Source organism: Oncorhynchus keta, chromosome 14, assembly GCF_023373465.1.
Source record: "Oncorhynchus keta strain PuntledgeMale-10-30-2019 chromosome 14, Oket_V2, whole genome shotgun sequence".
NCBI lineage: Eukaryota > Metazoa > Chordata > Actinopteri > Salmoniformes > Salmonidae > Oncorhynchus > Oncorhynchus keta.
In genome coordinates, this window is record NC_068434.1 from 34,438,497 (window position 1) to 34,465,585 (window position 27,089).

General features: G+C 44.5%; 2 protein-coding genes across 22 annotated transcripts in view; both read right to left on the reverse strand.

Annotated features, from left to right (window-relative positions):
• LOC118393278 (coronin-1C-A) overlaps positions 1 to 3,733 on the reverse strand; it is a 67,024-nt gene extending 63,291 nt beyond the window's left edge. Inside the window, exon 1 of the mRNA XM_035785812.2 lies at positions 1,879 to 3,733. Within this exon, the coding sequence (XP_035641705.2) occupies positions 1,879 to 3,682 (1,804 nt within the window). The 5' untranslated portion in view covers positions 3,683 to 3,733. The remainder of the gene's footprint in view (positions 1 to 1,878) is intronic.
• Positions 3,734 to 12,483: 8,750 nt separating this feature from the next.
• LOC118393279 (protein phosphatase Slingshot homolog 1-like) overlaps positions 12,484 to 27,089 on the reverse strand; it is a 70,945-nt gene continuing 56,339 nt past the window's right edge. For 6 of the 21 annotated variants that reach the window (XM_052461570.1, XM_052461574.1, XM_052461572.1 and 3 more), the window contains 12 exons: positions 25,289 to 25,353; positions 24,586 to 24,707; positions 24,289 to 24,357; positions 23,885 to 23,950; positions 23,217 to 23,411; positions 22,938 to 23,031; positions 22,517 to 22,645; positions 22,075 to 22,121; positions 21,686 to 21,832; positions 21,039 to 21,239; positions 20,132 to 20,849; positions 12,484 to 19,976 (listed from right to left, as the gene is read on the reverse strand). In XM_052461570.1, the coding sequence (XP_052317530.1) occupies positions 18,864 to 19,976; positions 20,132 to 20,849; positions 21,039 to 21,239; positions 21,686 to 21,832; positions 22,075 to 22,121; positions 22,517 to 22,645; positions 22,938 to 23,031; positions 23,217 to 23,411; positions 23,885 to 23,950; positions 24,289 to 24,357; positions 24,586 to 24,707; positions 25,289 to 25,353 (2,966 nt within the window). In that variant the 3' untranslated portion in view covers positions 12,484 to 18,863. The remainder of the gene's footprint in view (positions 19,977 to 20,131; positions 20,850 to 21,038; positions 21,240 to 21,685; positions 21,833 to 22,074; positions 22,122 to 22,516; positions 22,646 to 22,937; positions 23,032 to 23,216; positions 23,412 to 23,884; positions 23,951 to 24,288; positions 24,358 to 24,585; positions 24,708 to 25,288; positions 25,354 to 27,089) is intronic. The other 15 variants (XR_008063958.1, XR_008063957.1, XR_008063959.1 and 12 more) reach the window with 15 other exon arrangements.

Here is a 27,089-nt window from a genome sequence, read left to right on the forward strand (position 1 = left end):
ACTTCTCAGTTCCTATGCTTCCTGGCTGATGTTTTGGTCACTTTTGAATGGCGGTGCTTTCACTCTAGTGGTAGCATGAGACGGAGTCTACAACCCACACAAGTGGCTCAGGTAGTGCAGCTCATCCAGGATGGCACATCAATGCAAGCTGTGGCAAGAAGGTTTGCTGTGTCTGTCAGCGTAGTGTCTAGAGCATGGAGGCGCTACCAGGAGACAGACCAGTACATCAGGAGACATGGAGGAGGCCGTAGGAGGGCAACAACCCAGCAGCAGGACCGCTACCTCCACCGTTTTGCAAGGAGGAGCAGGAGGAGCACTGCTAGAGCCCTGCAAAATGACCACCAGCAGGCCACAAATGTGCATGTGTCTGCTCAAACGGTCAGAAACAGACTCCTTGAGGGTGGTATGAGGGCCCGACGTCCACAGGTGGGGGTTGTGCTTACAGCCCAACACCGTGCAGGACGTTTGGCATTTGCCAGAGAACACCAAGATTGGCAAATTCGCCACTGGCGTCTGTGCTCTTCACAGATGAAAGCAGGTTCACACTGAGCACATGTGACAGTCTGGAGACGCCGTGGAGAACGTTCTGCTGCCTGCAACATCCTCCAGCATGACCGGTTTGGCGGGGGGTCAGTCATGGTGTGGGGGGGCATTTCTTTGGGGGGGCTGCACAGCCCTCCATGTGCTCGCCAGAGGTAGCCTGACTGCCATTAGGTACCGAGATGAGATCCTCAGACCCCTTGTGAGATCATATGCTGGTGCGGTTGGCCCTGGGTTCCTCCTAATGCAAGACCTCATGTGGCTGGAGTGTGTCAGCAGTTTCTGCAAGAGGAAGGGATTGATGCTATGGACTGGCCTGCCCGTTCCCCAGACCTGAATCCAATTGAGCACATCTGGGACATCATGTCTTGCTCCATCCACCAACGTTGCACCACATGAGTTAGCGGATGCTTTAGTCCAGGTCTGGGAGGAGATCCCTCAGGAGACCATCCGCCACCTCATCAGGAGCATGCCCAGACGTTGTAGGGAGGTCATACAGGTGCGTGGAGGCCACACACACTACTGAGCCTCATTTTGACTTGTTTTAAAGGACATTACATCAAAGTTGGATCAGCCTGTAGTGTGGTTTTCCACTTTAATTTTGAGTGTGACTCCAAATCCAGACCTCCATGGGTTGATAAATTTGATTTCCATTGATAATTTTTGTGTGAGTTTGTTGTCAGCACATTCAACTATGTAAAGAAAAAATAATATTTCATTCATTCCGATCTAGGATGTGTTATTTTAGTGTTCCCTTTATTTTTTTAAGCAGTGTATTTCTGGCATCGTTTTACTTAACTACATTCCTTAAGAAAATAATGTACTTTTTACTCCATACATTTTCCCTGACATCCAAAAGTACATAATACATTTTCAATGCTTAGCAGGACAGGAAAATGGCCCAATTCACACACTTATCAAGAGAACATCCATGGGCATCCCTACTGCCTCTGATCTGGCGTACTCACTAAACACAAATGCTTTGTTTGTAAATTGTCAGTGTTTGTGTGCTCCTGCTTATCCGTAAATTAAAATAACAAGAAAATTGTGCCATCTGGTTTGCATAATATAAGGAATGTGAAATGATTTGTACTTTTATTTTTGATACGGAAGTATATTTAAAACCAAATACTTTCAGTAGTATTTTACTGGCTGACTTTCACGTTTACTTGGGTCATTTTCTAATAAAAAGGTATCTTTACTTTTACTCAAGTATGACAATTGGGTACTTTTTCCACCACTGTACATTTCTCATTCATCCCCATGGTGCCATATTATCGTTATTCATCCCCACTTACAGTAGGCTGTCACATAATGCACATTTCAGATGATTCCTACCTTTTCTCACAGATGGTTTCCTCTCCAGTGCCTTCTCTGGGGACTTCTTGGGGAAGTCAAAAGCCGCCAACATTTGAGCCACCTTCACAGACTGGGCTTGCTCCGAAACGCAATCAGGCTTTGCTTCCAATGGCTTTGTCAAATCTGGATGCTTCAGCTTTTCTTGCAGTAGAATGTTCTCCTTTATGAGTTCAGAAACAGGCCTCGATTTAGGAGTATCCTGGTGTTTGTCACACTCTGAGGCAGTTTCTTCGTTGTCCTGGGTAGACTTTTCATCATAATGTACTGCAGTAGTGCGCTCTGTGACTTGCTGTGACAGAGGCTCTGTTTTTAAAGTCTCATTTTGAGACTGAAGCTTCTCATCCATACTCCCTTGGCTTTCTTCTGATAGAGCCATCCCAGTTCCTACCGAGGCAAGGGTAGCCTCTATCGCTACAACTGGGATGTCTGTAATTTGACGAGGGTCATTATTGGTCTTAGCCTCCTCCATAGAATCATCATCCAAGGCCTCTGAGGTGCATAGGCTAGGTGTTGTATTCCCAGCAGTGATATTTTCTGTTTGTGATGGAGGAATCTCAGTGACAGGGATAGTGCTGGGGGATTCATCCATTTTGTGCAAAGGCAGGGGCTCTGTGGTTTGATCATCCTCTTTGTTGCAGGATGTAGACTCTGTAGACTCAGTGATGATCTCAGACACTGAGGAAGATGCAGGTTTTTCTGCGATGACATCACTCCTCGAGGAGGGCCTGCCCTCAACATGTGGACTCTGTGAGCTCTCTGGTGACTGCGTTTCAGCTGGGGGGTTATTTTCCATCGTCTTCTCCTCGTTTTGGTGCGAGGCAACTGTTGTTGCTGAATCCTGCTCTGAATCTTTACAGTCAGCTTCATCCATTGGTGAGGATGTCCTCGCTTCTCGCTCAGAGACAGATTCAGTCTCTAGAAGTGAAGCTGGTAGACAGATTATATCTGTGGAGTCCTGAGCAGTTTTCCCTGCCTGCTCACTCTTTGTCAGACTTTGTGGATGATCCTCCTCATGGCAGGGCTTGGTGTTAACTTCTGCTCCAGGGGGTCTCTCTGTTGCACATACAGAGGATGATGACGACATGGTTTCTTCCTCAACATCGCACTGTAATTCAGGGATATTTTTATCTGACGGAGCTGTCTTTGCAACATCAGCGGATGATTTTGGTGTTGTTTTCATTACGACATGTTTTGGTTTTGTTTCCTTCACTGCTGATATTGGTGTTGATATCGCCACTGTCTCAACACCCTGTGGAGAAGGCTTTGTCTCAGATGTTTTCAGCTGGTCATGGTCGACAGACTGGTCCCTTGACACAGAGACCACATTTCTAACTTTGGAGAGATCTGGAGACGCCTCATTTTTGTTTCTTTTCAGTAGCTTCTCCAAAATAGAGCTTGGCCCTACTGTAGGCACCACGGACAGGTCTTCTTTGTCCCCTTGATTGGGAGGGTCAACTGTAGGGGATCCTGCCTTGTCCAGCTCACTTTGTTTGTGATTATCATTCCGGCCAGACTTGATGTCACATCTTGCTGCCTCTGACGCTTTATTCTCTTTCTCAATGTCAACCTTGTTTTCATTGTCATGTGGCTTTACCTTTCCCACTGTTGGATGGTCATGGTTCAAGGTCCCACCCACAACTGACAGACACTTTTTCCCTTTGGTCTTTTTCAATGATGATTGATGTTTAGTCTTACAGGGACCCTTCAGTTCTCTCAAACCAACTACAGCTCCATCAGCGCACTCGGTGTCTTCGTCAACTGCTTCGGAGGTTCCATTTTTCATTTTCTGAACAGGCAACTTCTTTCTTCCTCCCTCTTGTTCGACGTCATCAGTAGTTCCCGTATTAGTCCCACCCATGCCAACTTCTACAGAACCCTCCTTCTTGTATTCCATGGTGGCCTCACCCATTGAAACAGTGGCATCAGTTTTCTCCATAGCTGGATTATACATCTGCCCAGTAACTTCCCCTAAAGCAGAGCAGAGGTTTTCTTCCGGGTTTTTCTGATGTGGAGCTGTTCTCTCGTCTCGACGGTACATCTTGGCAGTTTTACCCTCCTTCTTCTCCTTATCCCTCTCGTTTTGGGTGGATTGTCCGGGTATTCTGGCCTTCACCTCACTCTGTGTGTGACTCTCTGGGCTCTGGCTATTGTCCGGATCCTGTGGAGTCAGTAGAGCAGTCCTGCCTCCCTCCTCTCCTCCAACCCCTTCCTCTCTCACCTCCCCCTCCATGGAAGGACTCACCCTTTTCTGAGTGCTAAGGTTTTTCTCTGCCGAAGGTGTTGTTGGCTCGCTGCCTGGGCCTTCATCCAGATTCTCAGCGGCTGCTTTCCCTGGATCCTCCCCGGCATTACCGGCCTCCTCACGGGGGGTTCCTCCCTCCATGGCAACGCCCGTGCCCCCACTTGCATCCTCCAGGTCGATGCAGGGCCCCCTCTCCTCCACTTCTCCACCGCTGGCCTGTTCATCCTCCACCTTATCTTGATTCTGCCCCATGCTAGTCTGTGGAGAAAGACAAGCCATTATCATCCTCACTCTTAAGTAGCAGTCTACAACTGGCTTTGGAATGCCAGTCCACCAGCGTTTACCTAACTGTAGACACTGTGCGCTGCTCTCCCACAACCACTCTCTCCATCTCTTTATTTCACAGCAGAGTGTATGAATAAATAGATGTCCCACTGAGAACAGGCAGAGGTGGAAACATCAGCTGGAAACATGAGGTAGAGACAGGAAAATGAGCAGTGTAATTAGATATCAGGCACAACGCCAGATTCATTTACTGTGAAATAGCTCAAATCTGACCATGTGTAGACACAGTGTAGACATTATATACCACTATGACATTATGGGAGCTAAAGGAGAGCAGAAAGTCACACTAAAAGTAAGTAATTTACATGGTCTGCTCTGGCTAAGCATCTTATGACCACAGATTGTTCATGTCCTTGCAATGTTAACCCGTATTGGGTCAACTTAAGAAAAATACATTGGAGTCACAAGATTTAACTGAAACCTCCCTCATTTTCCCTCTGAGGGTGATCATGTCAGTAGTCAGTACGTAGGACCTTACATCAGAATTTGACAATCCTGGCTATGTAAATGTGGAGGTAGGATATTAGTGAATGAAACAGCAACCTAACAAAGCGATTAGATTATCCTGAAATAATATATAATAGTAGGGAGAACAGAATGCAGGATATACTGTAGCCCTTTGATTCCAGGCTCTTAGATGGTCAGAGGGAAACCTGATTTGACTGCAGATGATGCACAGGCACATAAGGCCATTCAATATCTAAAGCCACAATGAAACTAATCTCTCTCTCTGGGAGTTTATTAAGTTTTTGATAAAGTCGCTGGAGACTATTTTCAGCCTTTTCTGAACAAAGTGTCTTTCCCAAGATTGGATTAAGTTATTTATGTTCGATTGTGGCAATTCAACCAATCACCGGATATTTGCTCTCACTAACAGTAGTTGACCTATTCTATAAATGAACGCTGGAAATCCAACACTGTATTTCACATATTTTAAAACAGGATTTTCATACAATAACCTACTGCTTATACATTTTGCTTTTCTCTGTTATTCCAGTATTCCATCCATTGCTCTTTAGCAGGCTGTTGTAGGGGTATTATCAATCTTAAAAAGTATATCTGGTGTTTGTTTCTTGTGTGTTTAGCTAATGTTTTTAGTTGTTTGCACATGACTACGTCCCAATAGCTACCATTGCTACTCTTAGAGTATGTCAGTTTGTCCGCCATGTTACAAAGCTAATTCTCACACTGAACTGCAGGGGTAAGCAGAGAAAATAATGAAGCACAATGGACAGAGCTCTAGAACAAGAGTCTGTTTCCTGTCAATGCCCCCTTTCTCTTTTCCCTGTCTATCACTGCTGTGGCTGCTGCTTCCTTATCATATGACTGCTGAACATTTACCAGACAGACAGAGACATGACTAGGTGAGAACATCTTATCCAACATTCACTCGCTGTGTAGAAATATAAACGTTGTAAAAACATTGAATTCTCTGTGCGTGCAATTTGAAATTAAAATTCCAGAACAATATATCAAAATGTTGAAATACATGTTTACATTACATGATATATATATATATATATCACTCCGCCCTAAGTCCAGTGTTAGAGTATTGTAGCTGAAATGAAGATAAGAAGTGTAGCCTACCATCAGAGAGAGAGAGAGACAGAGAAGGTTCCAGACTTGATAGTTTCTACAGCATTGGCACTATACATCAAACTCACTATGGAGTCACAGCTAAACTGAACTCCTGTAGACTTTATAAAATAATTCCTGTGTGAAAATAAATGTTCCTTACATCACACTAGTCATGTGAACACTGATTACTACAAAGGCTCACCCTAAAAACACCCTCAGCTCAGACCCCTAAGAGTCCTACAGGCCCCATCAGCACCAATGAGGAGGACCCCTGCCTCAAGGCAGCCCAGCGCTGGCTACAACTACCCCATTGTCCTGCACCCTTCAGCCGTAACGCCAAAGGCAGATCACTTGATCGCCTTGTGTTCTGCTGCTCCAATACACCCTGAGTAAAGGGAAGTCAAACCAACAACAAGCTAGGAAGCACATGCAAAAAAAGTTATTCTAGTCTTACAGTAGCATCCTGAATAAAGGCAGTTTACAGTAGGCTACCCATTCCCAGCACTCTGGTAAGCTGACTGGTGCAACCTGGACTCAGGGGTAGCATAGTACATTTAAATCCATGACACTCTAATTAGTATGATATGTTACATTCCGTATGGTATGTATTCATTTGTGTATGTCCATCATCCATTTCGTATGATGTTACAAATTGCAATCTGTACAATATGCAAAAAAATAAATCAAAACATGTGATACGAATTCCAATTTGTTGTGGCTAACGTTAGCTAGGTTGCTAATGTTAGCTAGGCTAGGGGTTAGGAGTTATGTTCAAGGGTTAAGGTTAGAGTTAGCTAACATGCTAAGTAGTTACAAAATAGCAAGTAGTTGCAAAGTTGCTAAAGTTGTCCGTGATTAGATTTGAACATGCAACCTTTGGGTTTCTAGACATTCACAATATACACCCATCCATCCATCAACCCCAACCAATGACCCTACTTTAATTTTCCCTTAAGTAACCTGTCTCATGTAACCATACCAAATGTAACATATCATACACATTTGAGTGTCCCGGATTTACATTTACTATGCTACGTATAGTCTATGAGACCAGTCTGACTGGTTAGGCCTGGCTCCTTACAGTCACTACAGTGAGGTGTTGAATGTAGTTTTGATCTGTCCTGTGTGTGTTTGTGTAAGAGCGAGACGGACACTCACCGGTTAGTTGTCTCCTAGCCGATTGCTCTCCCAGGACTGACAGAGCACTCTTTGTTGGTTGGTTATGTTGAGTCCTCCCTCAACTGCACTAGCAAGGGAGGCTTATATTCCAGCCTTGGGACGTCACAGCACATTTGCCTAATACAATAAGTGTCTCGTCAAGGTTTATCAATTAAGGCCAAACTCCCAGTTTCTCATTTCCATACTGTGGTGAGATACTAAACACACTGAAACCTGTCAAATCTACAAATCCACCATGCAGAGTCTTACTCCTCATCAACTAATTCAAGATGTGTTTATGTTGTGTTCTAGAGCACCTTTCCCCCAATTCTGGACATATTGTTCTGTTCCTTACTAGACGTCTGATATCCCCTTATCATGGTCAGGTATAGTGCATCCACAACACATCAGGTATAAGTTGGATCAAAGCATAGGCCTACACAAAAATAAACAAAAATAGTTTGTTAGCAAAGATTCTTGTTAACAAGAATTTTGTTAGAACTGACTGAGTGGGTAGGGGAAAACTGAAAACTAGCTGTTATTGGCAGAGAGGTTTTTAACTCTCTATCTTATTGGTGTATTAACTAATTTACCACCTGGTGATGTCACCAGGCAGGCCAACACTCCATCCCACCAAAACAAACAGATCTTACGCAAGAAGGGCATTATCATCATTTCCACAGTATTATTCCAACCTCATAGTGTGGAAATGTATATAAAACACAGGGAAATCTCATTTTTATCTGCACTGTGCCTTTGAAGACCCAAATTTAGAAACATCTCAGAGCGTCATCTTCCCTTGTAGGGATATTCAATAGGGCACAGACAGAGTAGGCTTTGATTGTGAGGTGATTTTTCAGAGCAGAGTTGCTAGTCTCGTAGGAAACAGCATGAGAGGTCTGGTTCAGCAGACGAATCCCAACACCATGAGCTATAGAACTCCTTAACCTATACAGACTGTTAAATTAACGTCCTCTTCCTTACCCAATTGTGTTTACATACTCCTACCATGGCCTGCCGTATATGAATACACGCCAGAAGTCTGTTTTAAAGAGGGAGAGCGTGAAAGAATGTGCATGTGTGTGTTTATGTGTGAGGGTCAGAGGGTGAGTTCCTCTCCTCTGTGTGGAGTATGGCTGCAGTAAATGGCAACCCAAGGCCCCTGACTAACCAGGAGGGAGGCAAGAGAGATGAACAATAGCTGAGAAATGTCTCTGTTTTCCCCCGGTCTCCATAGTAACTTCCAAAACAGGATACTTACTCAGATAATAAAACAAAGGGGGAGGTATGGCAGCCAAGAATTCACCAGCAACATATGCTGCAGGAGCAGGGGAAGAAGGTTCAGCTGACAGCCAGCTAGCTTTGAGTCTGAGGGCCAGTGCCACTGGCAACCGGTGCCTGTTTGTGTTTGAATAGTGTGATATTACACTCTAGGGAGTTTGCGTCATTGCAAAATTATGCCAACTCCTCATCAACACAATCCACCTCTCACCATTCTGAAATCTGTGAACATAGCAGTCGGCCCAACTGCAAAGGGAGTCAAAGGGAGACTGCTAACCTGTTTGCTGACCAAGGATGACATTTGACGCTGTCTACCACCTTTAACGGCCTCCCATCAAAATCACCACAGAACATTATCATGGAGCTCAAATGAGTTACAGTTACCTCAAATCAAAATCAAATCAAATGTATTTATATAGCCCTTCATACATCAGCTGATATATAGTGCTGTACAGAAACCCAGCCTAAAACCCCAAACAGCAAGCAATGCAGGTGTAGAAGCACGGTGGCTAGGAAAAACTCCCTAGAAAGGCTAAAACCTAGTAAGAAACCTAGAGAGGAACCAGGCTATGTGGGTGGCCAGTCCTCTTCTGGCTGTGCCGGGTGGAGATTATAACAGAACATGGCCAAGATGTTCAAATGTTCATAAATGACCAGCATGGTCCAATAATAATAAGGCAGAACAGTTGAAACTGAAGCAGCAGCACAGCCAGGTGGACTGGGGACAGCAAGGAGTCATCATGTCAGGTAGTCCTGAGGCATGGTCCTAGGGCTCAGGTCCTCCGAGTAAGAGAAAGAAAGAGAGAAAGAGAGATTTAGAGAGAGCACACTTAAATTCACACAGGACACCGAATAGGACAGGAGAAGTACTCCAGATATAACAAACTGACCCTAGCTCCCCGACACATAAACTACTGCAGCATAAATACTGGAGGCTGAAGATATGATCTCATTTATGTTTTAAGGGAGTGTAAAAATATATATATAAAATATATAGTGCAAAATATTAAAGTCGGTTGTTTTCAGACAACTACACTGAAAAAACATTTGAACGCAACATGTAAAGTGTTGGTCTCATGTTTCATGAGCTGAAATAAAAGATCCCAGAAATGTTCCAGAAGCACAAAAAGCTTATTTCTCTCAAATTTTGTGCACAAATTTGTTTACATCCATGTTAGTGAACATTTCTCCTTTTCCAAGATAATCCATCCACCTGTCAGGTGTGGCATATCAAGAAGCTGATTAAACAGAATGATCAGGAGGCCTCCCGGGTGGCGCAGTGGTCTAAGGCTGTGCCACCAGAGACTCTGTGTTTGAGCCCAGGCTCTGTCGCAGCCGGCCGCGGCCGGGAGGTCCATGGGGTGACGCACAATTGGCCTAGCGTCGTCCGGGTTAGGGAGGGTTTGGCCGGTAGGGATATCCTTGTCTCATCGCGCACTAGCGACTCCTGTGGCAGGCTGGGTGCAGTGCATGCTGACCAGGTCACTAGGTGTACGGTGTTTCCTCCGACACATTGGTGCGGCTGGCTTCTGGGTTGGATGCGTACTGTGTTAAGAAGTAGTGCGGCTTGGTTGGGTTGTGTTTCGGAGGATGCATGACTCTTGACCTTTGTCTCTCCCGAACCAGTACAGGAGTTGTAGTGATGAGACAAGACAGTAACTACTAACAATTGGATACCACAAAATTGGGGAGAAAAAGGGGGTAAAAAAACCCAGCATGATCATCACACAGGTGTATTTTGAGCTGGAGACAGTAAAAGGCCACTAATAATGAGCAGTTGTCACACAACATAACGCCACAGATGTCTCATGCTTTGAGGAAGTGTGAAAATGGCATGCTGACTGCAGGAATGCCCACCAGAGCTTTGCCAGAGAATTAAAAATGCATTTCTCTAGCATAAGCCACCTCCAACCTTGTTTTAGAGAAATTGGCAGTGCGTCCATCTGGCTTCACAATCGCAGAACACGTGCAACCACGCCAGCCCAGGACCTCCACATCCGGCTTCTTCTCCTGCGAGATCATCTGAGACCAGCCACCAGGACAGTTGATGAAAATGTGGAGTATTTCTGTCTGTAATAAAAGCCTTTTTGTGGGGAAAAACAAATTCTGATTGGCTGGGCCTGGCTCCCTAGTGGGTGGGCCTATGCCATCCCACGCCCACCCGACTGCGCCCTTGCTCAGTCATGTGAAATCCATAGATTAGGGCCGGATTAATGTCAGTTGATTGATTTCATAATATGAGCTGTTGCATTTCACATTTATATTTTTGTTCAGTATATATAGAACCTAAAAAGCTTTGATGCTTGTTTAGCTCACCCTGTTATGGCATTTTTTGTCCTACTGACAGCCTCAGGAGAAGCATGTTGTGTTAACGGCTTTCACATACAGTGGGGCAAAAAAGTATTTAGTCAGCCACCAATTGTGCAGGTTCTCCAATTTAAAAAGGTGAGAGAGGCCTGTAATTTTCATCATAGGTACACTTCAACTATGACAGACAAAATGGGGAAAAAAATCCAGAAAATCACATCGTAGGATTTTCAACTCCCTCTAAAGATTTTCTATGGGGTTGAGATCTGGAGACTTGCTAGGCCACTCCAGGACCTTGAAATGCTTCTTACGAAGCCACTCCTCCGTTGCCCAGGCGGTGTGTTTGGGATCATTGTCATGCTGAAAGACCCAGCCACGTTTCATCTTCAATGCCCTTGCTGATGGTAGGCTATGTTACTTTGGTCCCAGCTCTCTGCAGGTCATTCACTAGGTCCCCCTGTGTGGTTCTGGGATTTTTGCTCACTGTTCTTGTGATCATTTTGACCCCAAGGGGTGAGACCCCGCGTGGGGCCCCAGATCGAGGGAGATTATCAGTGGTCTTATATGTCTTCCATTTCCTAATAATTGCTCCCACAGTTGATTTCTTCAAACCAAGCTGCGTACCTATTGCAGATTCAGTCTTCCCAGCCTGGTGCAGGTCTATAATTTTGTTTCTGGTGTCCTTTGACAGCTCTTTGGTCTTGGACTGAGACTGTTTGAGTTTGTGGACAGGTGTCTTTTATACTGATAACAAGTTCAAACAGGTGCCATTAATACAGGTAACGAGTAGAGGACAGAGGAGCCTCTTAAAGAAGAAGTTACAGGTCTGTGAGAGCCAGAAATCTTGCTTGTTTGTAGGTGACCAAATACTTATTTTCCACCATAATTTGCAAATAAATTAATAAAAAAATCCTACAATGTGATTTTCTGTATTTTTTCCTTCTCATTTTGTCTGTCATAGTTGAAGTGTACCGATGATGAAAATTACAGGCCTTTCTCATCTTTTTAAGTGGGAGAACTTGCACAATTGGTGGCTGACTAAATACTTTTTTTGCCCCACTGTAACAGCGCAGCAATGCAAGAAAGACTCCACTCCCCTCCTCCCCACACACATGCCATTTCATGAAGAACGGTCCATCATTAATCACGCACACTACCATATAGGCCAGGAGCAACCAGAGCCGGCAGCAATAGTCCTTCAAACTGGGACTGTCAAGCCAAGCGCTACATAATCTGGTTATTATAACACCACTCTCCTTGCCAAGGTATACAGATGGGGGCATTATGCAATTTCATTTCAGGATGTGGGCCACTACAGTCAATCGTGCAGTCTTGACCCACGAACTTAGCAATATTTAGCAACGTCAACCCCTCCCCTCTATGAAATATTTCATTACTCACAGTGGGTCTGTAGCAATCAGAGGACAGGCTTCCGTCACTGGGAGACAATTTATTACCACATCTCTCTTTGTGACTTCATGTTCAATGTCAGGAGAAATTAAATATATCCTAAGACAGGGATTGTGATACCACATGCCTCCTCTCCCAGCTGTATAACGGTTTGTCTGTGAATTAGCAAATCAAAGGCTATGTTGTAGATCTAATGTCTCAAACAGTAGTAGTTTGGAGATATGACAACAACAAAAAAATTGAAGAAAAATGTAATACTGTGATAGCATGAAAAAACATTTAATTTCATAAACAGATACAGTACATTATTTGAACAAATGTTTAAGAAAAGTGCAATATGCATTCAAACTACAGCAAAATTACAGTACAAAAAAATGACTGCATACTTCAATATAAAAAAAGATAAACTTTAACAAAAATCTGTGGAGCAACCTATCACTGTGATCTTTGCCAAATTGGTTTGACTTTAAGCCTATGAGAAGCTTCATAAACCATTAGTGATAGGAACACTCATCTATCGGTATGACACAATGCGGATGATTCCACTGCATCACTTCTGTTTCTCCCAAAAGTGCAATACATAAGATCACAGACACACATAAATAAAAGACATTCTGATTCTCATTTTGTATCTTTTAACAGCTTCAATGGTGTCTCTATTTAGTGACAACACCCATGGATAGAACTTTGATCTTCTTCCACATTTAAAGGGCACAAACAAGTTTGGAGTCAAGATCCCGTCTCGGCAACCCTGATGGACATGTGAACGTGATAAGGAAGAGAAGATTCAGTTTTTTTCCTCTTCAAATCAAAGAATGTACCAGAAGGTTAAAAAAAAGGAACACCAGGTTTCAGATTCCTGTTTCACATCTAAGTCTATTACTAGAAATAACAACAATGAAAGAACTGAGACTAAATGCAGGGCCATTGTTCTACTAAAGCGAAAGGGAAGTGTTGCCACAGAGTGTCCCATCATGCATCTACTCTACCCTTCCATCCAAACCCTCTGCAATACTGGCAGCTCCACACACACACACACACACACACACACACACACACACACACACACACACACACACACACACACACACACACACACACACACACACACACACACACACACACACACACACACACACACACACACACACACACACACACACACACACAGCTCTATACCTCTGGTCTCCCGGCTAAGGCACTTGTGTGTCCATAAATCAAACCTAAATGGATGTGGACTAATGGCTCACACACTCATATACCACTAAGGACCGCCACCGGCACTGTGTGCAGCATCAGACGCCAAACTGAACACACCCCACAACAGAGGTTGGCATACATTTATAAAAGGGACCAGATTACCACTCACATTTTAAACAGTGTGCATATTACATTATTGCACACACATTCACACACACCATAGGACAGCCCTGCTGTCCAGAGATGTTGGCCTTGCACCTGGGAAGCAAATCTATCGTTCTGCCTTCTGAGATCTACTGTACAGAGGAGAAGGAAAAACGGCAACTAAACCCTCATCTTGTAATGAAAGCAGCAAGGGTGTAAACTGGGGAGAAACATTGCAGAGCCATCTCTACAGTAGAGGTACTGTATATGTGCACATCAGTGTTTCTGTGTGCCACACCAAATACACACATTTATACAGTATCTTTTCCTTGATAATGCATCATAAATGTTATCATGGTAGCAGGGTTCGCCCCAGGAGTTTTGGCATTTTTTAACACCTGTAACTGCCATTTACTGCAATCTAGAACCCCCCAAAAATCGTATATGATAACAAATAAAGAACTATGTTTATTTTTATTTGACTTAAAAACTAAATATTACATAGTGGCGCAGCTAGTCCACAAGGTGGCACAGCGCCTCTATTACATTCTTTGGGGAGAACCCTGGGTAGACAGAGGCAATGTGCCAGCTAATTGGACACTTTCAATTCAAGATTTCAGCGGTAAGTGGCTGTATGGGTTGTGCCCAATAGAACCATAAAAAAAAGAAACAGGCATCTCTGACACAGCATTTCAATAAAATAGCATATGTACATACATACACAAACAGACACACACAGTACAACTGATTAAAACTGGAAGGACACTGCTTGCAGTAACAGTGTGTGTGTCCGCACAGGAACTGGAGTCATTGGGAAGAACTAAGTCTGTGCTCTCCATGTTACCAGACACATACATACAGTACTATACAGCAGTATCTTCTGCAACATCATCAACTACTGTACATACATATTAACATACAGTATATACTTCATGTGCTCTCATACGTGTGGGAGAAATGCATGTGCAATATGAACCTATTCATGTGTTTTAAAGTTTATTTTCACTTCTCATAAATAGTTCACAGTAACCATGTAACCACTCTCATGCACAAACACAAATACTGAACTTTAAAAATAATTTCAAAACAAAATATTTGACTGCAACATTTTTGTAAAAAAACATATGGCAAAGTAGCAAGATGTTGCATAAAGAACCTCTATTCTTTTCACTTATGGATGAAGACAAGCTGAGTGGAATGAATTGGGTGACATAGAATGTGAAATAGTCAGCGGGACACTTTCAGGACAGCAGTAGTGATACAGAAAGGGGGAGAGAAAGAAGAATGATGGAAGTGAAATGACACATGGCTCTTGTGACTTCATGCATAAGGAATGGTGTGACCCTCAGAGGAAAGATCAGAGAAAAACGTTCTCTGGAACCTGAAGAAGACTTTGTACAACTCCCAATGCAACTGCTCACAAATTCAATTATGCAGCACAACTCAGTTCTCAGATGCAATAAAGGATTGTGGATCAAAAATAAGTTACGGAGGTGGGGAATCCTGTGAGTTCCCTGCTCAAATTATAAACCTGACCGAGAGCAGTTTAACATATAGCTGCAAGCAGCCATGCCGGGGTTCAAGCTATGGCCCCAGAGCAAATTAAACAAGTCACCCTAGGGCGAGCCACTTCTGTACTCCTTCCCACGATTTCCAAATATCAGAACTCAAAATCCAATATGCTTTTGATGTATTTTGGACTTTTTCAAATGTTGACTACTTTAAACATCTTCTCCAGAACCGCTGAACCGATCAGCACCAAATTTGGTATTTAGCATCTATAGACACGTCTTCAAATAAGACTCTAGCTCAAACAATATGGCCGCTAAGCCAATGAGCTCGCATGTATTATTTATCATGTCCAACAGCGCCCCCATGCGGCCAAATAGAACCATACTCTACAGGTTAGCTAGACTCGCCTCCCTGAGCATGTGTGCCAAATTTCACGACTAACTCAAACAGATCAAGAGATATAAATATGTGCCCATTATAGCCACTGTGTGGTCGATCTAAATGTGCTTGCATACGTTGAGTCCAGACAGGGTTTTGAACATGTATAGCAAGTTGTTACAATACGAATAACCGTGTCAGATTTTTATGCATTTATGTGCCAGGTCACGCCCACTTGAATGTTTATTGGTCAGTGTTCTTTCAGTTGCTAGCCAAGAAAATATTGCGTTGAGAGACCTTGGTCCATAGATGCTATAAATCAAGTTTCAACCTGATCGGCCCAGTGGTTCCGGAGGAGATTTAATTTAAGTGTTTTTCAAAAAATTCTAAATGGCAGAAAATCCATCATAGTGGACCTTAAGGGATCTTGAGGAAAATTTGTTCCATGTGAGGAGAGAAACCTGTGTACTGAATTTCAGGACTCTAGGTCACATGGGATAAGGGGCATGACCTTTCAAAATGTGAAATTTTAAGCGCTTGATATAGCTTCACCATGAGGCCCTGGCGTGGCATTGCATGAGACGGTGTGGACTATGGGCCTTTCCCATCATGCCAAATTGTACCCTCCTCATCATGCCAAATTGTACCCTCCTCAGCCTTACCATCACACAGGAATTTGCATGTTCATTTTCCTTGCGGAAAGAACCGGTATAACAATGAACGCCAACAAATACAACAGGGTTTCTCTCAGCTTCGATACTTGAACCCCTAATAAGATTAGCGTTCAGTGTAGCCAGTCTCAGAAAGGACCTGTACAACTACACGGGTAAATCCAGGCCTAGACACAGGCTAATCCATGTTGGGAAGGGAGGGTAGAAAGGACCTGTACAACTACACAGGTAAATCCAGGCCTAGACACAGGCTAATCCATGTTGGGAAGGGAGGGTAGAAAGGACCTGTACAACTACACAGGTAAATCCAGGCCTAGACACAGGCTAATCCATGTTGGGAAGGGAGGGTAGAAAGGACCTGTACAACTACACAGGTAAATCCAGGCCTAGACACAGGCTAATCCATGTTGGGAAGGGAGGGTAGAAAGGACCTGTACAACTACACAGGTAAATCCAGGCCTAGACACAGGCTAATCCGTGTTGGGAAGGGAGGGTAGAAAGGACCTGTACAACTACACAGGTAAATCCAGGCCTAGACACAGGCTAATCCATGTTGGGAAGGGAGGGTAGAAAGGACCTGTACAACTACACAGGTAAATCCAGGCCTAGACACAGGCTAATCCGTGTTGGGAAGGGAGGGTAGAAAGGACCTGTACAACTACACAGGTAAATCCAGGCCTAGACACAGGCTAATCCGTGTTGGGAAGGGAGGGTAGAAAGGACCTGTACAACTACACAGGTAAATCCAGGCCTAGACACAGGCTAATCCATGTTGGGAAGGGAGGGTAGAAAGGACCTGTACAACTACACAGGTAAATCCAGGCCTAGACACAGGCTAATCCATGTTGGGAAGGGAGGGTAGAAAGGACCTGTTCAACTACACAGGTAAATCCAGGCCTAGACACAGGCTAATCCATGTTGGGAAGGGAGGGTAGAAAGGAACTGCAATATGTTGTAAAGAGAGTGGCTTTTCTCCAGCCCCTTTGGCTGTGTCATCATATCATTATCAATGTACTCTATTGTTGTTGAATCTCAGGTGAGAGTCCAGGTACAGTATGGAGGGCTCAGGAGACAACCCTATTAAAGACTATAAACCAGACAACTACAGACTACCCTGCATACAACATACAGCCCATAGAGATCCTCTATAGATACAACATACAGCCCATAGAGATCCTCTATAGATACAAAATACAGCCCGTAGAGATCCTATATGGATACAACACACAGCCCATAGAGATCCTATATAGATACAACATACAGCCCGTAGAGATCCTATATAGATACAACATACAGCCCGTAGAGATGTAGGATCTCTATGACAAAGCATGTGAACTTCTCACCTGACAAGAGCGGGATCTGTAGAACTACTTGAACAAAATGAAAAGCACCACATCACCGTGGTGTCACAGAGGTTGAATGGTCCCAGAAGATTCTTGGAATGATATCTGGATGTTTTGACACAGGGACACGTTGGAAGCTTGGAGGACATTATACCATGAAAGCGTCAGAAATGGAGGGGACTATGATGAAGGAATGACTTTTCTTACAGAAGTGGAATCACACTGCAGTACTTACAGGAGGGGACTATGGTCTTTTTGTTTTTGTATTCTATGTTTTGGGATCTGAATTGTTTGAAAATGATTTCTGATATATATTTGGCTCATCCAAAATGTATAAACTTTTTTATGCAAACCAAAATACAATGCAGGCTCAGAAGCAGAGGAGCTAGACTCTATGCTTGTATGATTTTTGAAATACATTTCTAATATCACATCGTTGGTAACAACCTCTAACCTGTCATTGTCATTAACACTGAGGTGACAAGAGGAAGAAAACGTTTTAGCATACCCGATATGATGATGTCACATACATTTGACCTATCACGACATCTCTCCAAAATACATGATGCACACCGAATGAATGGTGCTGTTTGTGTTATGACAAGTTTACAGTCTATGTGCGTCTCATACTGCTTACTGAACCCAAGACAGCAGTGACAAATACAACACAGACAACTACACCCACTTCTCCCCTTTGTTTTCAGCACATGGTGAAACTTCGGGAGCACTATACCCAATGATAGCGCAAAATCAGTATCATCTGATGATCAACTCTGGCTAAGGCAGCACTTCATCAAAATACACCACAATTAACATTAACCAATGGCAAAGTAAAAAACAAATTGTGATGATAAAGTCTGTGATAAAAAACTAAATGTATCTGCTTGTGAAAGGCAGGGTATATGATGGTGATGATAATGATTATGATGATGATAATATGATACTGATTATGATGATGATAAAGCTGTAACTCTGATCTCTGGACAGCTAGAAAGGCAGAGGACCAGACATGAAAACCACTTTAAGTCCTGATGGAGACCAGGTCTTCTGTAGGAGGTTCATCTTTGCACACACATTCATTGCGCTCCATGCAAGAACAGCCTTTAACCAAGATACCGAGCAGCCTTTAACCAAGATACCGAGCAGGCTATAACCAAGATACCATCTGGATTATGGTATAATATTTGGATTCTGTTAATTTTTCCTTAAATATGATGTGGATTTATATTAATATATATTTATATTATTGAAATGTTTATTTATACATGTATAATTCTATATACACATTTGTTTTTTAAGACTGTCCCTCTCCCCTCTCCAAAATCTGTGTGACCCTCCCCAGCTCAGAGTGGGGGATGAAGGGATGGGTGGAGGAGTGTCCCTCCATCCTTCCTGTCAGCTCCTGGGACCCCCGGACAGTGCTCTCTCTGGGGTGGTCTGGTCCCTGTGTGCTCTGGGCTGGGCGGAGGAAGAGGTGGAGGGGCACTCCCATTCTAGGCCTGGCTCTGGGGAAAGAGAGAGGAGCAGGAGGGTGCCTGCATCCGAGGAGCAGACGGAGCACAGGTCTTCAGCCGAGAAGTTGAGACTGCCCAGTTTGGCCAGTGAGTTGGAGCGTTTGAGGCTTGAGGGCAAGGTGAGGCCGGCCAGCCGCATGCGGGTCTCGATCTCCTGAGCCCTCTGGCGCACCAGGCCGGGTTTGCCCCTGACGCTGCGAACGCTGTCACTGCTGGAGCTTCGTGTCAGTGTGGAGCCATGGGGGGAAGAGTTGGGCGTCAGCCCCCCAGACCCCACTGCACCCAGCAGGACCTCGTTAGTCAGAGGAACCACCAGAAGCTCCAGGGGCACTGGGCATGGTGTGGAGGACTTGGGGAAGTCTTCTGGGAAGGCTGAGAACTCTACCTCCACAGGACTAGGACCCTCTCTGGCTCCTGAGTGGGGGCTGTCTAGAGGCTCCAAGGAATGAAGCCCCTCCTGGGACAGACCTGACAGCCTCTCCAGCCTCTCTGCCCTTCGGCGGACCAGCCCTGACCTCTGTAGCTGCACTAGAGTCTCCTGCTGCTGGGCCACGTAGCAGGCCACCGCCGGCCTCTTCTCCTCCAGGCTCAGTCCCAGCAGCTCTGGGACAGGGAGAGGCTCAGAGACCCCTAAAAGCTTCCCTTCCTCACCTTTGGCCTCACCAGCCATGTCCTCAGATGTCAGAGAGCAGGGGGAGTCCTGGGCATCAGGCAGAGGTGTAGAGGGCAGAGCAGCACAGTTGGCACAGTCACGCAGAGGGCCACAGGGGTGCAGCAGGCTGGGGGAACAGGGTGTGTCGGGGGAGGTAAGTGGGAGAGGGAGAGTGGCACTTGGGACCTCCACAGAGACACTAGGCACACTGGGGAGGTGTGTGGGGTTAAGGCAGAGATCAGAATCCTGGGTCAGTGAATCCATGTTATGGCTGGGCTTGTTGTCTGATCGCGAGAGGGCTGAAGGCTTGACTGGGTGAGCGGGTTTGGAAGGAGCAGTGTCCTAAACAGAGGGGAAACAAGAAGTCAGAAACAAAGAATAATCATTACTCTTTACTAATGTAGTTATCTATTTATTATGAGCTATTACATATACATATGAACTGGTTGTATATTACAGAGACAGAAGACACCATAATGAAAACCGCTCCCACTTACATTGAGGCTGGACTGGGTATTAAAGTGGTTGTTATTGTTGGAGTTCTGGTTCAGGGTTACCAGGTCCAGCCCATTGCCCTCCTTCTCTCCCTCCTCTTCCTGAACCATCTCCACCTCTCCATCACCATCACCTCCTCCTGCACTCCCCACTCTTCCTCCTGGCTGTGCTAACGCCTCCATCTCTGCTTCATCTTTCTGAACCTCCTCCTCATCCTCCTCCTCTACAGTGCTGAACTCCAGACGCAGGCGCAGCTCTTCCAGGGGCTCTGGTCCCCGGCAAGAGGTCTGGGCCGCCGTCCCCACCCCAGCCAGCCCAAAGTGTGGCAGCGGCAGGCCCTCCCGCCCCTCAAAGGCCTCGTCATCCAGCAGGGCGTCGCGCTCCACGTCCTCAATCTCTATGAAGACCCGCTCCATGTCCAGGAGGGGCGGAGCGCGCACCGGCGTGGAGGGGTCACTGTCCAGGGCCGAGTCAGACAGCCTGCGGAAGTAGTAGTTGTTGTAGGCGGGGTCCACCTCCAGACTGATCATCCTGCAGGGGGAAAGGGGACATGTCGCCCCCTTCTCCTCAAGAGCCTCCTCATAGCAGGGAGACATCCCCGGCTCAGGGGTACGGTTCGCTGGGTACTCCCCCCCACAGCACTGGGCCTGCAGTCCCTCATGGAGGTCACAGTCTGGGTCGGGGCGGTCAGGACGCCACAGCTTGTTGTGACGCTGCTTACTGGAAGTGGATAAAAGAGGTGGGGTGGGCAAGGAGGAGCATGGGAGATATGCTCAAATAATACACATAGAACATACAGCAAAATCTATAACCTGGGGGCACTATTTCAGTGCTTTGATCCCTTGTTGGGCTACCCTAGTTGATCTGGGCTATGGTAATTACAGGGGGTGTAGTCGAGTGTGACTGTACCTGGCATCCAGGATGCCCTCGTACTCAGCCAGCTGTCTCATGAAGCCTGTGTTGGGCCGTGTGATGCTTCTCTTCTGCTTGACAAAGTTGAAGGCCTTCTCCAGTGACCAACCATACTCCTTCATGGCATAAGCAATAACGGTGGAGGCCGAGCGGCTGACACCCATCTTACAGTGGACCAGACACTTGGAGTGGTTCTTCCTGGTAGGGTTAACACACCGTGAATGTATAGTTAGGAGAATCAGACTAGAATCCGAAGCCAGTTGTCACTCAGATGACTGTTCTCTGTCTGTGGCAAAGATAATGAAAGCCTTTGTGTTGCTAGTGGTAACCATCTTCAGCTTCCTTCTCTAGGACAACTTTGGTCACAGACTTGGTCCTACACTGCCTCGAATTACCCTAATTACACCCCAGTCAAGCCACTCACAGTTCTCTGTAAGCTACTATTACTGTACCTCAAGTGAAACAGCAGGAAGATACATGTACTACCAACGTGGTTCTGACCAAGAGAGAATAAATGAATGTATGAATTAAAAAAAGGATTATGTGTGTTATGGTAAAGAATAGCTTGCTTTATCAGCTCTATCCCTCGCAATATCTCTGTCCTTTCCATCCCTCTTACCTGTTTCGAGGCAAACATGACTTACTTTGCTTTAACTATGAAGTTGTATGTCTCGTTCCAGTGGGCCAGCAGGTCTGTAGTCTCCTCATCATAGACCCGTATGTTGTGGTAGGAGAATGTTCCTGGGAAGAAGTTATCTATCTCCCTGGTGACGTTGAGGATATAGCCCACCCTGGTGAAGAGACAGACACTACCCCATAATACTCTCACAATATTCTGACTCCTATTCTGACTTCTGACAATGACTAATCTATGTTCTAATCGATGAGGCAACCTTCGTGACAACTAATCGTGTTCATGACAACTTTAATGCCTCTGAAAAAGTCCATTGACAGTGTTGGAGACATGACAGCCAATAATGGATTCACTCTATGGAATATAAATGTTTGGAAGTGAGGAAAAGGCTGTACTTACCCAGTGTCCTGAAGCTCTTCCAGATTGGAGGCATTCCATTCAGATCCCTGCAAACAAACGTGGGAAAATGTCAGACTTAACTGCACATAAATACACAGTCAATTCGTCCACATGCTGAACAGTTATGGCTGTCCAAGTGTGGCTCTTCCAGAGTACTACTTTTTCTAGCAGTATCAGCCAAATATCATTTCTTCAGCAGGCCAGATCTCATTGAGACAATAGATAATCCGACCTCAAACAATGAGAAAGCTCTAAAAATGCACTTGATTCATCAGATTAAGCAGAGTTTGAGTAGCCTGAGTGCCAGTCTGTTTGTGCTAGCATGCCAAAATGCCAATGACAGCAATGGAGTTGGGAAAAGCAGAGACAGATCCCGGGACCAAGCTAGAGATTGAGCGGTACCACGCAGTTCTGGATAAGGAGTTGTTTCCAGGTGACTAACCAGATAGAGGTGGTCAAATATGAGTGTTGCCTTGTCCATCTGGCCCAGGATCAGCAGCATCTCGTTGTCGATGAACTCCTTGTACTGCATCAGGTTACAGCTCATATGCTGCTCCAGCTCCGTCCGGATCTGAGGGGACAGAAAACTCGTCAACTCCCAACCATTTGATATTCTATATGACTACAGTTTCAAATACATCAAATAATGTCCGGTCGAAATTGACTAAAGACTACACTACAAGTCAGTAAGGCTGTAATGCAAAGATGTTTGTTTTCAATACTGTGTCCCAAATGGCACCCTATTCCATATTTTGCTCACTTCTTTTGACCAGAGCCCTATTGGCCTGGTCAAAAGTAGTGCACTATAAAGGGAGGGCACACAGCTAATGTGTGCATTTAGTTCATCCCTCCCCACTGCTTACCTGTTTAGAGGTGACGTTCTCCAGGTCCTGGAACATCATGATGCTACGGAGTTTGGCTTTGATAAGGCACTCTGTCCGCTCCCTTTCTGTGGGCCTGCATCAGCAGAGACAGACACACAGAGGCTTCATCAGCACACTACTCTACTCTCAGTCAATGGGTCAGTCAGGACCAGCAGACCATCACACGTTTCCTCTACTGTCCATCTCGTTCTACATGTTTGACTTTGTGTGAAACTATTCACGTTATTTCATGTCCATTTGCAATTTCTGTAGACTCACTTGTCGACAAACATGGTGGGAGAGTCAGGCCGCAAGGTCTCCAGGTCTCTCATGGCGTTCCACTCGTTGATGCAGCTCTGCTCTGAGGCGATGCAGCTCTCATAGTAACCCATCCAGGTGAGGGCCATGCCCCCGGGGAAGTAGTTGTACCTGCGGGACACCTCACACACCTTGTGGAGGATCTGCAGAGCCGACCTGGGACAGGGGTTAGAAAGAGACGCTGGTCAAAGTAGGTCAATTTATCTTCAATCAACCATCTTTGTTAATCTGGGAGAAATTTGGTGCAGTATAATCAGTTTCTACCAATAGGCTTTTAATGGGTAATGAGCTGATTCACATGAACAAATGGCATTCATTTTAGGCTGGGTATCTGTAAAGCACTGTGTGACAATTGCTGATGTAAAAAGGGAAATATAAAATACATTTGATTGATTGATTGATTGATGCATGCACCTGCATCTCTACACCAGTATTTGGCAGAGTATTTTGAAATGCCTCAACTGTGTGGTCTGATATGAATTCAGCAGCCAATGTATTGATGTGGGATTGCTTCATTAACAACAATGTATTGATGTGGGATTGCTTCATTAACAACAATCTATTGATGTGGGATTGCTTCATTAACAACAATGTATTAAGCAGTCATTCCTACGGCTGTGTCTACTCACCACATGGCCTGTACAGACACAGGTTTGAAGACATGATTCCGGCTCACTGTGTTCACACTGAAACCCCTGAGGGAGACACAAGACAGGCAATGACTCTCCCTGATCACACACTGATTCATACCTAGTAACCACTAAAACATAACTCTCTATCAAAACACATGTGGAGGTCAAAGTCATTTTAGCACATTAGCCTGTGCTGAGCTCAGTGTCTTTTTCTGTACCGGTATTCCAGTTATAGGTATTCCAGTTATTCCAGTTACTGCTATTCCAGTTACAGGTATTCCAGTTATTACAGAGTTACGCAAACAGAGCTGTTTCTCTCCAGAGTGTACAGCAGGGGGCTGTAGTCTGACAGAGGGGTCACAGATACAGAACAATTGTATGTCTATGGGGTACTCGCTCACCCGTCTCCATCCAGATGGATCTTGGTGTCACTCCACAGAGGCAGCACCATGCCAACGGAGCAGCTTTTACTGGGAACAACACAAAAAGACACGTTCCCAGCAGATCAACACACCTGGTTTGACTTCAAATGGAGATGCTACTACAACAACAACAAGGGTCTAACAGCTGGCATCAAGGACGACCATAGCAAGTGAGGAAAGACACACACACACACACACACACACACACACACACACACACACACCACACACCACACACACACACACACACACACACAGGCCCTGGCCCATACACACCTGTCCTTGTCGCTGAAGTCTATGCCCAGCAGGATGTTCTCCTCGGTGTCCTGTCGTCCGCTGGTGTACACCACCACCATGTAACGCACTCTGTCTGACCAGGCACTCTCCAACCGCACCGCCTGTAGCAGGGGACGTGACAGTTTAATCAACTCTTTCACAAACAACGAGGCTACAATGCCTACCTGTCCACGCACCTCTCCCAACATGTGAATCTGATATAAAGGTCATACAAACGGACTCTGAACATAGAGGGTACACAGTCTGACTGCAGGGACACATGGGCTGCTGCATCATGTAATTCCACACGCACAAGACATGGGCATAACATCCACACAGTCCAACCGTAACACACACACACACACACACACTCCAATCCTATAAAGCAATCTCTCACAGTCAAAAACAGTTTGTTAATACATGGGAGGCATCATTCCAATGGAGTGTAAGAACATAGTGGTAGATAAACTAATAAACTCTCCATTTCACAGACAACAAGGAAACACTTGGTAATGCTCTTCTGTGTGAGTTCAAACATGTTCTCATTATCTAATAATTACAGTGAGCAAACAAGGCTTTAGTACACAGAGGTAAAATATTTAGTACACAATAAAAAGCATTCAGGCAGATTGACTATGTCATGGTGCCAGGTGGTTAGTCACTGGCCAGGGTTGTGGGGAAGTGTGTGTGTGTTGTCTCTTACCAGTTTGATTCGGTCCTCCGAGCGAAGAATGTTGATCATCACCTGCAGGTGCTGAGGTAAGTCTCCTGTTGAAAGAGAAGAACAGGAAAAAATAAAGACCTGGTTGGTTAGTGTCATCAGATAACATGGTTTATTGTGATTATAAATACATCTTAGTCATATAAAATAAATCTTTGACATTAGGAAACTGAACATCACTCATCATGGCATAGGCAATGGATGTTGAGTGAGAACATATATGACAACTTAATGCACTCTATCGTTGAGTGAGTGAGCAACTGCAGGCACAATTTGCTAGTGCCATGAAAGGTTACATAGCAGAGAACAATGCCCTCCAGAACTGGGTATTGGGCATTGTAAAAGGATCCATGAACACCAACATGTGAAGTTCATAGGAGAATATCAAATTGGGTATTCAATTAAAGTTAAGAGCGTATATTTTGGGGAAATGAAGGCATATCCAAAATTTTTTGTAAATTGTCCATCTTAAAAATTAGGCATAAGTAAAGGCTTTGATTTCTGGATTCAGAAAGAAAAGGACTCTTAGGAAAAATAAAAAGGTATCAGAAATACATCAAAACACAATAATGTTGACGTAAAGACCCCTGCCAACTAATATCAACATAAATGTTGTTTTGGAGAAATTGTTTACCTTCTGTAAGTTTAAGAAATATTACCTTGTGCCTGGTAATTCCTTTACCAAAAACCCACATACCGTGCATTCAGAAAGTATTCACACCCCTTGACATTTTACATTTTATTGTGTTACAGCCTGAATTTAAAATGGATTAATGCCAAAGGTGGATTATGTTTTTAGAAATGTTTACTAATTAATGAAGAATTAAAAAAGTAAATAAGTATTCAACCCCTTTGAGTAAACATTTGCTTAACAAGTCACAAAAGTTGCATGGACTCACTCTGTGTTTAATACTAGTGTTTAACATGATTTTTGAATGACAACCTAATTTCTGTACCCCACACATACAATTATTTTTAAGGTCCATCAGCCGACAGTGAATTTCAAACACAGATTCAACCACAAAGACCTGGGAGGTTTTCTAATGCCACACAAAGGGCACCTATTGGTAGATGGGTAAATATTAAAATAAAGCAGACATTGCACATGCCTTTGAACATTTCTGTGAAAAAAAAAAAAAAAAAAAAAAAAAAACGATAGTTGTGTTCCTATTTTTTGTTGTCTCAGGTTGTTGACAGTAGGTGCACCCGATTCAGCTGCCCTGCATGCCAGGTAGGAAAACTGTTGCAATTTTGAACCATTTCATGTGTCTGAAGGTATAAACTCTGCCTTCCCGGCGGCCCAGAAAGCATATCAGGTGCACTATAAACCTACCGCTGACTGATCGTATGGCTCAGATGACCATGTCCGCAGTAATGTAGCAGGCATAAAAGAAAGCTACAGCTAAGTTGATACAGTGAGATTTCAAAACGTTTAAAACCATGACTAGAGAGAGACTGTCAACAAATACAGCAAAGTGTTGCTGTTTTTATGAGTGAGTTCATGTTTAAGTTTCTTTCTCAGCACTGTCAACACTTTGTATTCAACACTTATCAGTCATTAAATGCACCTTCTTCCATTTCCACTCAGTGCCTCAACAAACACTGCAGCAGTAATGAATGAGTAGGGAAGTGTAACTATACCTTTACTTTGTTGTTATTATTAGCAGCTTGGGTCTTTTTTAAATAAAAAAGGAATATTTAACTTTCTCTGTTCATAGGAGTAACAACGTGAATTTGGCATTGAGGCAGAAATAATGTGGTCAGACTCGAGTTTTGCCATCAG